Source organism: Fusarium verticillioides, chromosome 4 (assembly GCF_000149555.1).
Source record: "Fusarium verticillioides 7600 chromosome 4, whole genome shotgun sequence".
NCBI classification, from domain to species: Eukaryota; Fungi; Ascomycota; class Sordariomycetes; order Hypocreales; family Nectriaceae; genus Fusarium; species Fusarium verticillioides.
In genome coordinates, this window is record NC_031678.1 from 4,195,161 (window position 1) to 4,210,611 (window position 15,451).

General features: G+C 49.9%; 5 protein-coding genes across 5 annotated transcripts; 3 read left to right on the forward strand and 2 right to left on the reverse strand.

Annotated features, from left to right (window-relative positions):
• Positions 1 to 250: 250 nt before the first annotated feature.
• On the reverse strand, positions 251 to 1,804 carry FVEG_12504 (hypothetical protein). Its single transcript, XM_018901846.1, has 2 exons — positions 1,710 to 1,804; positions 251 to 1,652 (listed from the first exon to the last, which is right to left on the reverse strand). Exon 2 carries the CDS (start codon positions 1,635 to 1,637, stop codon positions 339 to 341), a length of 1,299 nt encoding a protein of 432 aa, XP_018760433.1. The 5' UTR covers positions 1,638 to 1,652; positions 1,710 to 1,804; the 3' UTR covers positions 251 to 338.
• Positions 1,805 to 2,710: 906 nt separating this feature from the next.
• Positions 2,711 to 7,128, forward strand: FVEG_12505 (hypothetical protein). Its single transcript, XM_018901847.1, has 2 exons — positions 2,711 to 6,344; positions 6,394 to 7,128. The coding sequence occupies exons 1-2, from the start codon at positions 2,810 to 2,812 to the stop codon at positions 7,047 to 7,049; spliced, it is 4,191 nt and encodes a 1,396-aa protein (XP_018760434.1). The 5' UTR covers positions 2,711 to 2,809; the 3' UTR covers positions 7,050 to 7,128.
• An 892-nt stretch (positions 7,129 to 8,020) lies between these two features.
• Positions 8,021 to 10,432, forward strand: FVEG_12506 (hypothetical protein). The gene has a single exon (XM_018901848.1). The coding sequence runs from the start codon at positions 8,276 to 8,278 to the stop codon at positions 10,202 to 10,204; it is 1,929 nt and encodes a 642-aa protein (XP_018760435.1). The 5' UTR covers positions 8,021 to 8,275; the 3' UTR covers positions 10,205 to 10,432.
• A 248-nt stretch (positions 10,433 to 10,680) lies between these two features.
• FVEG_12507 (hypothetical protein) lies at positions 10,681 to 13,339 on the forward strand. Its single transcript, XM_018901849.1, has 6 exons — positions 10,681 to 11,154; positions 11,208 to 11,518; positions 11,573 to 11,802; positions 11,850 to 11,911; positions 11,959 to 12,080; positions 12,133 to 13,339. Exons 1-6 carry the CDS (start codon positions 10,717 to 10,719, stop codon positions 13,109 to 13,111), a joined length of 2,142 nt encoding a protein of 713 aa, XP_018760436.1. The 5' UTR covers positions 10,681 to 10,716; the 3' UTR covers positions 13,112 to 13,339.
• An 11-nt stretch (positions 13,340 to 13,350) lies between these two features.
• FVEG_12508 (hypothetical protein) lies at positions 13,351 to 15,233 on the reverse strand (the record flags this gene model as incomplete). The annotated part of the gene is made up of 3 exons (XM_018901850.1): positions 13,351 to 14,349; positions 14,412 to 14,798; positions 14,868 to 15,233. The coding sequence occupies 3 exons, from the start codon at positions 15,231 to 15,233 to the stop codon at positions 13,351 to 13,353; spliced, it is 1,752 nt and encodes a 583-aa protein (XP_018760437.1).
• Between the last annotated feature and the right edge of the window lie 218 nt (positions 15,234 to 15,451).

A 15,451-nucleotide genomic window follows, 5' to 3' on the forward strand; every position in this document is an offset into this window, starting at 1 on the left:
CGATCCCTGCTGACACCCATAATTCATCTCGGTCAGCGTAACGCAGTGGGGGTCTGATGATCTGATAAGATTACGGTTACCTACAGTGCAAACAAAAATAAGCTCGGTTAGCCCCGGTGACTCAATGCAGCCACGCCAACTTTAACAAGCTTTACGTTATCTCTCCGAAGATCTTGGCCACAATCGCGATAGCTGCATCAGATAATTCTTACTCATCACGGCAAATGCGAAGTTACGTCATGGAAATGACAATTGCAAAAACGAGAATGTCTCAATTCTTTAACGGTCCGATCTGTCGATCTACCATGCTAACTGAACTAAAGCGCCGCCCCCCAATTTTAGACAAAATGCGCCTCCTGGAAAAATCGCTCACGCTGCAGGGCGAACAGCATGGCCGTCTTGTGCGGCAGGTGGAAACGCTTCTTCCTCTCCTGCGGCAAAAACCTGTCCTGGATCTGAACGTGGTTAAGATCGTACTCAGGCTCGGCTATCACCTGCTTAGTGCGAGGATCGCGCAGGAAGCAGCAGTGCTTGATCGACGTGGCGACAGCCTGATACCGCTTGCCGCCGCGGAAGCGCTCTTCACCCACTATAATGTGTGAGTTCTGGTCGTGCTCGCCCACAGTGATGTTGCAGTTGGACCTAAAGAAGCAGGCTGCGTTGTCCTCCAAGACCCATCCAATCTCGGTGTAGCCTGCGAGTTCTCCGTCCCACTCAAACACACATGACATGGTATGGGGGTCTTCGAGTTGCTTGGCAAGGTATGCTCGATGATGCTCGTCTGGTCCACGCTCTTTCCATGCCTTGTTGACTCGGTCGGAGTTTTGCCATCGCTTGTATGTCTCGAAGTGAACGGGATTGGACGCGTCGATGTGTCGAATTTGTAATTGCTGACCAAGCTCGACGATGAAGCGGGAGTAGATGACAGTGCCAGGCTTGGGCTTGGGCGGTCGAACGGGATGAACGGTGCAGACGTTGCCCTTGCGCGTGAAGCCCAATTGGTTCGCGAAAACGCCCATTGTGCCGTTGAAGCCTGGGAATGATGTCACTTCAGGTCGTGATTGAAGCCAGTGCTGTGAGTCGGGTGCTCCAGCGCCTTGCCAGAATGCATCGTGGGAGAGCCAGTAAATAGTCTCGCGAGGAGTTGTAGTAGGTGAGAATGGCGATAGCACACCCAAGCCCGTGCACTTGATGTATTCGCCAATTCTTTGGCTGTCAACAGAGACAGCTATCAAATCATCGTCTCTGTGATCTGGGTGCAGCCACAGAGCGTAGATAGATGCCCAGGTCAATGCGAGGTCTTGCTGTCTGCCGTGAGATGCGAAAGGCGAACGAGGATCAGTGACGTCAGAGTTCAGAATCTCTAGCTCAAAGACAGGACCGAATTGAGCTCTGTTGTCATTGACCATGGCTGGCGATATTCTGGTCTCTCGGCCATCCATTGACCACCGCGCCAATGTCGTGTCGCCAGATCCAACGAGATAGTCATTTCCATCGCCATGCTCAGTATTAGCAATCCAGATATTGGTTTCGCCGTCGGGGAGTCTGAACGAGGTCTCTTTAGAAGTATCCCAAGCCTCTTTTGGTGGCGTCGGGTTACGTGGGGGAGCAACGGAAGTGATGCGGTCGGTAGTCATGCTGGGCGACAACGTCTATAAGTGCTGTTAGTAGGAAGCCAAGACGACGACAAGATAACCAAGTGGACTCACAAAGATAACGATGATTGATTTATGAGGAGTGATTGCTGGATTTACGAGTGCATAGAAGTCTTATCAACAAAGAGATGGAAGCAGACAAGGAATTTTAATACTAATTACCTTCATTCTGTTTGGCCGGCTCGATACGATGATCATGCTCAAAAGAGTTACTAGTCTCCCTTCTACGTTTCATTCAAAATCTCATTCAACTGCGGCCGATGAGGCAGTCCGTTGTGACATGACATGCGTGCCCCCAGATGATTCAATCCAGGGTAGCTCATTAGCCAAGCTTAAGCTTCTGTGTCTCACATGCATTATTACATCTGTCTACATGGCCGCGGATGATCCCTACCATGTGCCATGTTCAGGCACTCCAATTGTAATATTTACACTGATTTTGCACGAGATGTTTATGAGAATGACAGGTACACAGGAACCGACGAAGATCCTCGGTAGGGAAACCGTGCTAAACAAGAACGAAAACCCCACCAACGTCATATGCCACCAAAACTTTTATGCTTGTTTCACCGCACTGAGCCGTGCTTCTCACATGCCGCCTCTGATAGGTTGACTCGTAACAAATAACGCAGGACTCGCCCCAAAACTGTGTGGAGATCGGCATTTCTCTTCCCCTTTTAAGTGGGATCAAGTGCCGGGGTTAAACCCGAATGAGGAAGCCGACCGTAAGCTTATTTAATTTCCTCGGTTCGAACCCACCGCGGCAAGTTATGTAATCGGAAAGCGGTTACGTATTTCAATGTGAGAACGAAACAGGCTAAACAGGTTCTGATGCTAAGAGGCAGCCACCTAGATCAACGGCTTGAGGAAGGTGATGGAAGCAAAGACAGCGTCGTCCGTTTTTTGCATCCACTTACAGTAGCCCCATCGCGCATAACCTGCGATGTAACCCTGAATGGAATTATTGCTGATCTACACACCTTCCTACACAAGCGGGTATCCACACAGTTTTTTGGATCCCGCTTTAGGAGATCCCTCCGAGTACGGACCTACAAGCATGAAGTGCACACTGGCTCTTAGCCGGCCTAGACCTTGGTGACAGAGCCATCTGCCGAGTGAGACTCGTTCGAGAAGCAAGTTTGGTCTCAACCACCATGACCAACAGCGACGGGAAGAGCTTCCCCCCAAGGAAGTGGTACAGAAGAGTGCCCTTCCTATCAGCCAAGCCAATACAGCAGAGAATCACTGCGCCAAAAGTCCCTACAGCAGGCAATGTCGAGCATCAAAATGAAGACAAGCTTCCTACGCCAGAGCTTCAGGCAAACTGGCTGTCGATTTTGACCTTCAACTGGCTAGGACGTCTTTTACGAACGGGTTACACACGACCTCTTCAAGCAGATGATCTGTATGACATGCCGAGCGACAGGTTGGCTGAAGATCATGCAAATCGTCTGGAAGAAGCTTGGGCTGCAAGACTCGCTACAAATCGGGGACGAAAGCCTGTCACTTCATCAAATCCGATCTCATGGAGGCCGTTCTGGGCGAGACATACCACTGACACAACTGTCTTGACATTGGCTCTCAACGATGTATGCTTCAAATGGTTCTGGCTTGGAGGACTCTTCAAAGTCGCTGGAGATTTGTCGCAAATCTTATCACCTCTTCTCATCCGGTATCTCATCGCCACTTTATCAGACTCATCGCAAAAAGGTCTTCGCTCAGGCTTTGGCTACGTCGTTGGGCTATTTCTTCTTCTCGTCTTCTCAGTCACCTCAAACGTTCATGGTTTCTATCGATCTTACACGACTGGCGTCTTGCTCCGCGGTGCATTGATGCACGTCATTTATCGAAGAGCTACGACACAGCTCACCGAAAAGGCCAAGCTCAAACATGGTCTCGGTACTGGAAAGCTTATGAGTCTCATCAGCGCTGATGTGACGCGAGTTGACTTTTGCTGTGGCTACTTCCACGTCGCGTGGACAAGTATCTTCCAAATGCTGCTCTGCTTCGCCTTAACTGTCTGGACCATGGGGTACAGCGCTTTGCCGGGATTCGGTCTACTTGCGTTGCTGTACCCTCTCCAGTCATTCATGATGGGCCGCTTACTTCGACTGCGACGAGGCAGCATGCCGTTCACAGATGCCCGAGTCAAAGCAGTCGTTGAAGCAGTTGCCACTATCCGCCTCGTCAAAACAAACGCTTATGAGGAGAGTTTGCTCTCAAAGATCGGAAAGCTGAGGTCTGACGAGGTAGTGTATATCCGCAAGAGAATGCTGCTCAGGGCTCTCAACACTGCGGTCTCTTACACGGCGCCTACTCTTGCCTCGGTCGTCAGCATTGTTTGCTACGGAGCGACTAGCAAAAATGGCATGGATGCAGGCGTTGTGTTTTCTGGCCTCGCATATTTCATGTTGTTGAGAACACCGCTTCAGGCTCTTCCAACTGCGCTGTCGGCTATTGCTGATGCTCGGGCTGCACTGGAGCGACTGGCATTATTCATGCTTGCTTCTGATGTGGACCCAGATGCACCTTCATCCAGCCCTCAAACAAGCTTTGGCTACTATTCGGAAGAGAAAGAAGTGTCAGATACCGTGATCCAGATCGAGAATGCCACTTTCGCTTATCACGATGACTCGCAGCTCCTGGCAGCCGAAGAGGAGAAAGATGTAGCCCAGGAACAGTCAGAGAGCAAAGCGCTCAGTCAAAGCCAAAGACTGTTGATCGACTCGTTGCTGGTCAAGCGCAATCAGTTGGTCTGCATTGTTGGAGCCGTCGCATCAGGGAAAACTTCCGTCTTGAAGGCACTTCTCGGCGACATGCATCTCATCCAAGCACGTTCCTATCAGCTCAGCCTCACGACTTCTTCATTTCAAATTGCCCTAGCCCCTCAAACAGCATGGCTTCTCAGCGAAACGGTGAGAGAGAACATCGTCTTTGGTAGACCTCTCGACCTCGCGTGGTATAATGAAGTTCTCACACGCTGCTGTCTCCATCAGGACATGAAAGCTTTACCTGATGGCGACATGACGGTTGTGGGCGAGAATGGTGTTTCGCTTTCTGGTGGCCAGAAGCAGCGTATTAGTCTTGCGAGAGCTATATACGGCAGAAGCCCACTACTCTTCCTTGATGACTGTTTCTCAGCTCTCGATGCTCACGTTGGTGCTCACGTATTTGACATGGTTGTCAACCAGGCACGTCGTAATAATGAGGGCACTATTGTCCTGGTTACACACTCGATTCCCTTTGCTAGACAAGCTGATCACATTATATACATGGAAAAGGGCCGCATTGCTGAGCAGGGCTCATTTGAGCAGTTGTACAGCCAGAAGGGAGCGTTTTCTCAATTCGCAGGGTCTTCTTCTCTAGTCTTGGAGCATGACTCCGACTCCGAAACTGCTGGTAGTGGTGATTCAGAGAAGGCGGCTCTTGATCAATCCGCCATGGAGGGGAAACCGACTGATACAGCCAAATCCGAAACCAAAGCCAAGCAAGTCACCGAGACTCGCGGAAAAGAAGTGATGCAAACTGAAGAAAGAGTCGTCGGCTCAGTCAGCGGCAGAACCTACATCCGCTACGCGCAATTCGGCAACGCCTGGCTCACAGGGCCTCTCCTCATTCTTTCCATCGCTATCTACCAAGGAACCAGCGTCGTCTCGCCGCTCTGGCTCAGCTGGTGGCAGAAAAACCAGTACACCACCATAACTGAGGATGCATACATGGGAGGATACGCCGCCTTTGGCGCTGGCCAATCTCTCGGTCTGTTCTGCATGAGCGCGACATTTGCACTCTTCTGCTTCTGGTGCTCCAACAAGCTTCATCATGCATCTATGTCCAAGGTTCTTCTTGCGCCTGTAGCCTTCTTCGATACTACGCCTCAAGGTCGTATCACGCATCGATTCAGCAAAGACGTTGATGCAGTGGATAACGTGGTCGGTGAGACTCTGCGTCTGTTTATCTCAACCTTTGTCCAGGTTTTGGGCACAATCATCGTCGTCAGCATCATTGTACCGGCCTTTCTAGCTATCGCAGCCACCTTACTTCTCATCTACACCTGGACGGGGATGTACTACCGCCCATCATCACGGGAACTCCGTCGCCTCAACAATCTGCTTCGAAGTCGTATCTATGAGCATTTTGGTGAGTCTCTATCGGGTCTTCCCACTCTCAAGGCCTTTGGCGCAGTCCCTCGCTTCGTTGACGATAACGCGCGTAAGATTGACACGGAAAACACGGCTTATTGGCTATCCGTCTCGTGTCAGAGGTGGCTGAACCTCCGCCTGGACCTTTGTGGTGCGACTCTTGTTTTGGCTGCTGGTTTATTGGTTGTTGGACTTCGCGGGACTATTGATCCTTCGTCTGGTGGTGTAGTCTTGTCCTACATCGTCACGGCTCAGGCTGTGTTTGGCAACATGATTCGTCAGAGTGCCGAGATCGAGAACAACATGAACTCGGTGGAGAGAATGCTGCACTACGCCTACAATATTGAGCAAGAGCCAGCGCATCAGGTCAACGACGTTGACAGGGAGCTCAAGGCTCGCCAATGGCCGCATGCTGGCTATGTTCGGTTTCAATCCTTCACCCTCAGTCATCGTCCCGGTCTGGAGCCTGCACTCAAGGATGTCAACCTGGACATCAAGGCTGGTGAAAAGGTCGGCATTGTAGGCCGTACAGGCGCTGGCAAGACAACGCGTGAGTGCCACGAAAATTCCTTTTTAACCAAGTATTAACCTTCGAACAGTAATCTCTGCATTGCTGCGAATCACGGAACCTACGAGTGGTCGAATCCTCATCGATGGCGTCGACATTCACACCGTCGGACTGCACCTCCTCCGATCAAGCCTCTCAGTCATCAGCCAAGATGCCGTTCTTCTAGCCGGTACCATCCGCTACAACCTCGACCCTTTCCAACAATACGACGACGCGTGGCTGCAACAGTGCCTCGACCGCGTTGGCCTAGGCCAATCCTCGAAAGAACAAGACAAAGAATCAGGAGAAAGCGAGAAGCACCATTCTGAGTCCAGCAGTGAGGGATCAAGTCTGAATCTAGACTCAGAGGTCAACGAAAACGGTTCCAACATCTCTCAAGGACAAAGATCTCTCGTTTCTATTGCTAGAGCGCTCGTTCGCAAGTCCAAGATTGTTATTCTGGACGAGGCAACGGCCTCTATCGATGGTAGAGCAGACGCGAAGCTTCAAGCCATGCTGAACGAAGTGGTTGGAGACGCAACTGTTCTTACCGTAGCTCATCGACTAGATACAATTGTTGCTACGTGTGACAAGGTTGTCGTGATGGACAGCGGCAGAGTAGTTGAGTTTGACACTATCTCAGAGCTGTATTCCAGTCAAGGCAGTGTGTTTAGATCTTTGTGCGATGCAGCAAAGATTTCCATCTAGTCATAGTCTTTACAAGCAAATCCTTCAGTTCATATCCATAGACTTCCTACCTAAATCTACTTAATTTGATGCTTCTTCACTCTGGTTTCCAGTCACGCGATCAGGACGTTACATTTACTTGGGATTGCCAATGCGACAACGGAGTAGCATAGATTGATAAGATCTTCGGATGATTAGATGAAATTTACGTGCATAGATTGATAAGTGAACAAAGATCTGCATTTGCCAAGGCGAAGACTGTCGGAAAATGGCGTACTGATGTTACATGAACGGCGTAAACGTTATTTTTGCAACCCTGAATCATTACCGCTGCCAAGTCGTCGGTATTGATCTAGGTATAGGGTCTCAATTTAGGTAAAAGTTAATGCATCATAGCTTCGAAGCAACACGTCACGAGCTGAAGCATGAACGGGATGTCTTCTAATTGAGTTCAAGCCTGGAACATCGGAAAGGAACGGATCAAGAGATCTTCATGATGGACAAGCAATTGGCCACTCTTAGAATCTTAGCTTGTGATTGATAGAACCCCCTGATTTGTCAAGAAAACTTTGCCTCTCCGTGAACCAACCAAGGCATGTGAAGCGTCGGCGCGATCCCTCTTCTTGGAATCTTGACCAGAAACTGCATGGGGCCAGGGATATTCTACCGTCTGTATAAATATGTGATACACTGTGCCTCTACCCCGGCAGGGTAGAGATCTGCAGCCCGTCCCACACCACGGCCGATCCCTACTGCACGCGACCATCTGATTAGATGGGCGACCAGTTGATAATCTTGGCTACCAACCAACACAAGTGGATATGAACAAGATCTGATAATTTTTCTTCGACTCGCCGGACAAACGAAAAAAAGACTCACCTGTTTCTGGTCCTCCCACGCCTTGGCTATACGCTATACCCCACTCATGCCCAAGAATCAGCACTATTATCGGCCGTTGTAGGCGAGCCGAGGACCGGCGAACGAGGGGTCCTGTAATCTGTCTGTACCTTGCACTGCACACTGTCTGTTGGTTCTGTCTTTTTCCTCCTCTGCGAAATGGGGGCGACCCTACAGCTTCTGGCAGTTGTTTGTAAAAAACTCAGGCCAGACGACACTACCGCCGCAGGTTGAAGACTTTTCATCCTCTTCTTCCACCCGCTTCACTTTTTCCCCTTCTTTTAATGCTGCGTTGATCTGCCGTCTTGGAGCGATCTACTGCTCATTTCTTTCTGTCCCGTCCCCCTAAAATGTCAGCGCCCAAGCACCCCGAGGGCAGCACTGAGCAGCCCCCCGCCGCCCAAAACACGCCGTCGCAAATGTTCGAGCTCAACGAGAAAAAAGACTACGACGCGTCCAACTCGCCCATCTCCGACGATGATACCCATAAGGAGATCGGTGTAGGAAGGGTCGAGGCCTTCAACAAGGTGCTCTACCAGTCTGGCAAGAAGGGCAAGATCCTTCTCTGGCTTCTTGGTATCTCCATTGGTCTCACCATGTTCGCCTACGCCCTTGACATGGGTATCACGACTACCATCTTTGGAACGCTTGCGGCTTCGACTTTTGGTGTTCATAGTCAGCTCGGTACTGTCAATACGGCTGGTCAGATCATTCGTGCTATTAGCAAGCCTTTCATTGGAAAGCTTGCTGATATTACTTCTCGACCTACCACTTACGTTGTGGTCCTTGCTTTCTACGCTGTCGGCTTTGCTGTCGCTGCTAGCGCCTCGGGCTTCACTGCCTACACTGTTGGTATCTGCTTCACCTCAGTCGGAAAGTCTGGTCTTGATCTTCTCAGCGACATCATCGTGGCTGACTTGACTCCTCTCGAATGGCGAGGCTTTTTCAGTGCTTGCCTTTCTCTGCCCTTCATTGTTACTGTGCCCGTCAACGGATTCATCGCTGATGGCTTCTATGAAGATTGGCGCTGGGGTCTCGGCATGTTCGCCATCCTCGTTCCCGCCCTTCTCATTCCCGCCATTCTTACTCTCTACACCATGCAGCGACGTGGTGAGAAGGCTGGAATGGTCACCATGGCTGATTCCAAGGACGTTCGATTGGGTCGCTCCGAGGCCACGCCCAAGAACCTGACCTATTGGGCCAAGCTCGCGTACCGTGGTCTAATTGACATCGACATCGTGGGACTCATCTTGCTTGGCTTTGCCTTCTCCTTGATCCTTCTGCCCATCACACTGGCCAAGAGCGCAAAGGGAGGATGGAACAACCCAAGCATGATCGCCATGATTGTCGTCGGCTTTGTTATTCTTATCTTGTTCGGTCTGTACGAGATGTATCTTGCTCCCAAGCCAATGATGACCAAGCGCATTGTCAAGAACCGTGCTTTTATCGCTGGTGTCATCATTCATATCTTTAACCAGATGGCCTCTTCTGTTCGCAACACCTATTTCTCGTCATATATCCTCATCATCAAGGAGTGGACTACATATCAATGGACCATCTTCCTTGGTATCACTACCATGGGTCTCTGCTTGGTCGGTCCCGTCGTTGGATTGATCCATCGTGTATCCCATCGCTACAAGGGCCTCATGATCTTTGGTGCTGCTGCCAGAATTCTCGGCTACGGTCTTCTCATCAGCCCCAATGGTATGATGACCCAGGACACTGCTCGTCTTGTCGCTGCTCAGCTCATCTTCTGCCTTTCTTCCCTCAACGTCGTCGGTGCTCGAGTTGGTGTCCAGGCCTCTGTTCCCCACGATGACGTTGCTTCTCTCATCTCCATCATTACTCTGTGGTCTACTCTCGGATCCAGTATCGGTAGTGCTGTTGCGACAAGTATCTGGACTGAAGAGATGGTTGCTCAAATGCACGTCGAGATGCCCGATGTTAATGATACCACCATCGCCACTATTTACGGCAACATCAAGACTCTCAAGAAGTATGACTTCTTCGATCCCATCCGTCAGGGTTCTATTCGCGCCTACGCCATAGTCAACGGCCATATCACCATCGCTTCAATCTGCCTGTCCTGCATTCCTCTCATCGCCTCTCTCTTCATGCCCAACTTCTACCTTGGCAAGCAGCAGAACGCCGTCAACAACAAGGGACTTGATGGCGAGGTTGTCGATGTTCCAGACCAGACTGGGCCAAGAGACGCAAATACGACTCAGCAAGAGCCTGCAACATTCATGCAGAAGCTGGCTGCTCTGTACCGAAAGTAGATAATGCCAACTGAGAATGTAAGACCTTTATGCTAGGTCAGACAGAAAGTTCCCGGCTTCGGGGATGATACTGCCACTCGGACATTCTCTTTCCCTGGTCTCCAAAAATTGCCTGCTACCATATTATTCCAGCAGAGAGAACCTAGCTACAACTGCCTTAATACAATCACTATAGCTCGTCTCAGACTACGTGAGGCTGGTGTCAAGTTCAACCAGTTACATGCTTCCTCAGTGCTGACTTTTACGTGACTTAATGTGACGAATGTTGTGATCTTTTGGCGCAATAGTTGTTGTATTCAATAGCTTCCAACAGAAGTCAGGCCGCAACAAGCTCTCACTCCATGCTGCCAAGAGTTGATCACCTGTTTTTAGCGCCTCGAACCCAAGACTATCGGAATAACTGATAAACCCGTGATACCGACCCACTGAGCTGATTATCTGATCATCTGATAACGATTTGGTCAATGTGACTATCATGATTTCTAAAACCTTCAACCAACCCAAAGCCCAAGATGCAATATTGGGGACGCAACACGTTATGTCTCTTCTCTGTCAGCTTCCTCTGCCATGCTAAGGGTTTAGCGACCCCAGACCATTGCGGAAAAGCTTGTCGACAAACATTTCGGACTCTCCGATTTGCCGATGCCCCTCCGGGTGTTTTCTTCACGGTGCAGGAATGCACCAGTCTCATTTATCAGACTTCGCTTCATCTTTGCTGGGAAATACATTGCGCTGAGGATGTTTGGCGGGCGGAGACAGCCTCAATGAACCTGACCTGTCACGATAGCAGCGGTTCTGATCTTCTACCACATAGCATCATCAACAATCTTACAGATCACGACATCGAGACTATCACAAGATTCAATGCCACAAGCCCGGATCGATCCCATGTGTATGGAGCTTTGATGCTTCCATCGCAGTCATACTATGATCTATGGGTCAGAACGCTGGTTAGTATACCAACCCAAAGCGGAAGTTATTCTTTACTAAACGGATCCAACAGGACACTCATGATTACATATGGGACTACCACAACTATTACGGCTGGGCCATGGGGATATTCTGGGCGTTGGTAGTCGGAGTAGGTATCACGAACCGGGCCCTGGGGCAATCGTTCTCCAGTCCAGGTCGAAGGACGTCTTGGGTAAAGCGTCATATCCTTCTACCCGCAACTCTTGGCAGACGCTGTGTACAAGACTATGGGGGCTGGGGTACCCTGCCTCCCAGGATACAGACATTAACCCTGATTCTTTTCGTGGTCCTCAACATAGCATGTACTATACACGGATACGAGATATTTGAAGGTTATGGCTAGTAAGTTTCCCAACTGCTCGATTTGGAAAGGCATATTGACCTATTAATGCCTAGCTATCCTTCTATCTGGACACAAGTACTGCGACACGTATCTGATCGAACTGGGATACTCTCCTTCGCTAACTTTCCATTGATATGGCTGTTCGGAATGAGGAATAATCTCGTTATCTGGTTAACAGGATGGGATTTCAAGACTTATAACAACTTCCATCGATGGGTTGGCCGAATCGCTACAGTACAGGCTGTGATACACTCAATCGGATATACTATAATAATTCTGCAACGTAAGGTAATGTACCAGCTTCGTAGATATGTTTACTGACTCTTGCAGGTGGTGGGTGGAAGTACTTTTGTCAAATATGGGCATTCACCTTTTGGTGGACTGGGGAGCTTGTAAGTAGTCAATCCCACGACGCTGCCATTAACTCACGACTCCATAGGCCACAATATTCATCTGTCTGCTAGTGGCATTATCGATGTTTTGTGTACGGCGTGGAAATTATGAATTCTTTCTCCTCACGCACATCATTTTATCAGTTTGGATCCTCGTCACTATGCTCGGGTACGCTCAACAGTGATAACTCGGACTACATCACAGACTAACGGATTACCAGACACGTGTCGATATTTAGTGGTGCCTATGATCCTCTTGTGTGGGTTCCAGCACTAATTTGGCTCCTTGATCGGGTCATTCGTGGCATGCGCATCATGGCCTTTAACCCGAAATTCTGGGACACCAAGGCTCTCATCACTTACAACGAAGACGCACACATGATCCGTGTGACAGTTCCGACCTGTTCAAGTCTCTACAGTATTGAGCCAGGCACATTCTACTATATCATGGTGCTCAATCAACGGAACTTTTGGGAAAGCCATCCTTTCACAGTAGCGACTATCTCGGGATCCGGTCGATGCGACACAGATACTTTAGAAGAAGACGCACCGCTGCTGAACCATGGATCCTCTGGTGAAGTGGGACCTGCATCCGGGAAGTCCCAACGAGAAATGACCTTCTTGATTCGGCCATATGATAGCTTCACTTCGCGACTAAGGGCGTATGCCGAAGAAGAACGACCGAAACCGGCGACGGCCCGTGTGGCTATTGACGGCCCGTACGGAAAGACTCTGCCTCTTCAACGCTTCGAAAAAGCTCTATTCATCGTCGGTGGAAGCGGAATAGCGGTCCCATTGTCATATCTTCACAAACTCACGACACTCTCGAGCAAGCCATCAAGGATTGAAGTACACTGGGCTGTGCGACAGTCAGCCTTCGCCGTTGATGTTCTGAACACTGACTTGAGTGATATTCTTGGTAACGATCGGGTAGAGATTAACATCTATCTGACAGCCGGCGATGTTGATGGCAGAATAGCATGCGATGAAACCATATACCGACTCGCGGAATGGAGGTCCAAGCGATTGAACGTCGAAGAGATTATTGACGGAGCATTGGAGGATGACTATGAAGGAAGCATCGCAGTAGTCACAAGCGGCCCTGCCAAGATGGCCGATGAAAGCAGATGCGTGGTGGCGGCAAGGACAGTGCCATCTTTGCCGCCTATTGAGTATTTTGAGGAAAGCTTCCAGTGGTGATAAGTTTAATATTCAGACACCTTACAGCGACACAACTTGACGATCTGAAGAATTATATAAGTATAACTAAGAACCTAGTAACTCAGAACACCAGTTCCTTCTAATGTCTTGGCCTGGCTTGAACAGTTGGTCTTGTCTCAATGGGCTCTTGCTCCACTACGACCTCTTACAGCCACTTTGAGGGCATTGCCTGTTCTGATTCTATCTATCATATCTACATTTTCCAGACAGAAGGCAAACTAACCAACTCGGTCGCCAATGTTGAACTTTGGCAGCCAGATATCGACAACAGCTGCTCTGCCAGAACGGACAACTTCAATGCCTTTAGCGATTGCTGCATCCACTTCATTCGGTTCCTTGACAACTGTTCCCCAACCAGCGCCCGCTGCCACCGCAACTTGTGAGTGATCACAGCTGGGGTCAAATGTAACATGTAGATCGTCTGCCTGGACCATCCTGCTTGAGTACCCGTCCTTGTGAACCGCCAAGGCGCTCAGCATCGGGCTCTTCCAACCTCGGTTGTTCAGAATGACAGTCAAAAATGGCGCATTGTACCGCCTCGCCATCCAGTGCACCGTGGATGGAATGCTGAACATGAAGCTACCATCACCTGTCACAGCCACAACCAGTCGACTTGGGTGAGCCATAGCAACCCCAATGGCGGCGCCGCCGTGCCAACCAAGAGCGGTGGCCCCCGAGGTCAGGTACGTCCCAGGCTGCGAGCGCATGAGCGCATCACATGTAGGCCGATAGTTGGAAATGGCTTCACTCAGGACAATGGTATCCGGAGTGAGGTGTTCGCGCAGCCTGGACAAGGCAAAGTGGGGAGTGATGGCCGTGGCAGGCTGTACTTCCAATGACCTGACTTTATCGATGTAGGTGTCATGTATGGAGGTGACGTTACCAACCCGAGCCTGAACCACTTGTGCGGATATAGAGTTGGATGTAGAAATGGCACTATTCATCTGCCGTAATGCTGTAGTCATGTCCGCTTGGCAGGAGAGTTCTACATCGATGTGGAACAGAGACATGTTGACCTTGAGAGGGTCACAGTCAATGTGGTAAACCTTTGCATCCTTGGAAGGACGGAACACAGATTTGATCCACGGAACGTCGCAGTCTAGGACAAGCACGACATCTGCATTATCCAGGATACCGTTGGGCAGCCCTTCACTCCAGTGGTTACCAGCATAGAGACAGTGGTCATGCGGGAAGTTCATATAAGCGGGCAAAGCTTCCTGTTTCATGCAACGAATACCAGTCAGTGAAGGCTTCTAATTTCCAAGCAGGTGTGACATACCAGTACAGCTACTCCGAGCGACTCGCAAAGCTTGATGAGCTCTGCTACAGCCTCGGTATCACGGCCAAGATAAGTAGTGACGACAACCGGAGATTTTGCCGAGATCAAACTTGCGACAATCTCATCCACAACCACCGGCGCAAGACCACGAGGTGCCAGTGGCTTCCACATTCTCTCATCCACGGTATATGGTGTGATATTCTCTTCCAACGCTTCACGCGAGGCTATCAAATATGAAGGCCCTTGCGGATCGCTCTTGGAGAATTGTGCCGCACGAAGCACAAGTTGCTTGGCGTTTCTCCCCGTCCTGATCTCTTGATCTAGGACTGTGTAGCCACGGACGATGCCGCGCTGATCAATCGTGTCTTGAAGATAGTGAATGAATTCCTGTAAGTGCAGAAGCAAGCATGCCACTTAGTAAATGGATACGCCTTTTCGGAAGTGAATCATACTAACATTTCGTGTACCCGTCAATTCTCCCTCTTCCGTGACTGGGCTAGTGCCTGCAATCATAATCACGGGAATTCGAGCCCGTGAAACATTGTGTATAGCGCCAGCCATAGCCAGAGTACCGGCATCGACATGGACTAGCACAGCCTGCATACGACCTGTGGCTTGGAAGAAGCCCTGGGCTGCGCTAAGGCCCACGAACTCATTGGGCGCTGTAAATACTTGCAAGCTTCCTTGTGTCCCTTCCGTTTGGCGCTTGCTGATAGCTTCCACGAATGCCGGATGGTCACTACCGATGTTGACGTATAAATGAGTAACTCCAGCGCTCTCAAGAGCTTCAAGAATGGCTGTTGCTGTCGTGTAGTCGCTCATTGTCTTTGCGTCAAGTCAAGTAAACCAACTGATCAACTCAGGGTAATAATACGCTTTCACGTGAGATGGCCTGTCTGCATCGGTCAACACACATATATATGTATACATAAATACATACTTGCGATCCATGTAAGCCATAATGGAAACGAATGGCTAGTATGATATGCATGTGCCTCACAAAGGCCAATGAGCCGATGGCTCGGGTCTACCGAAATTCC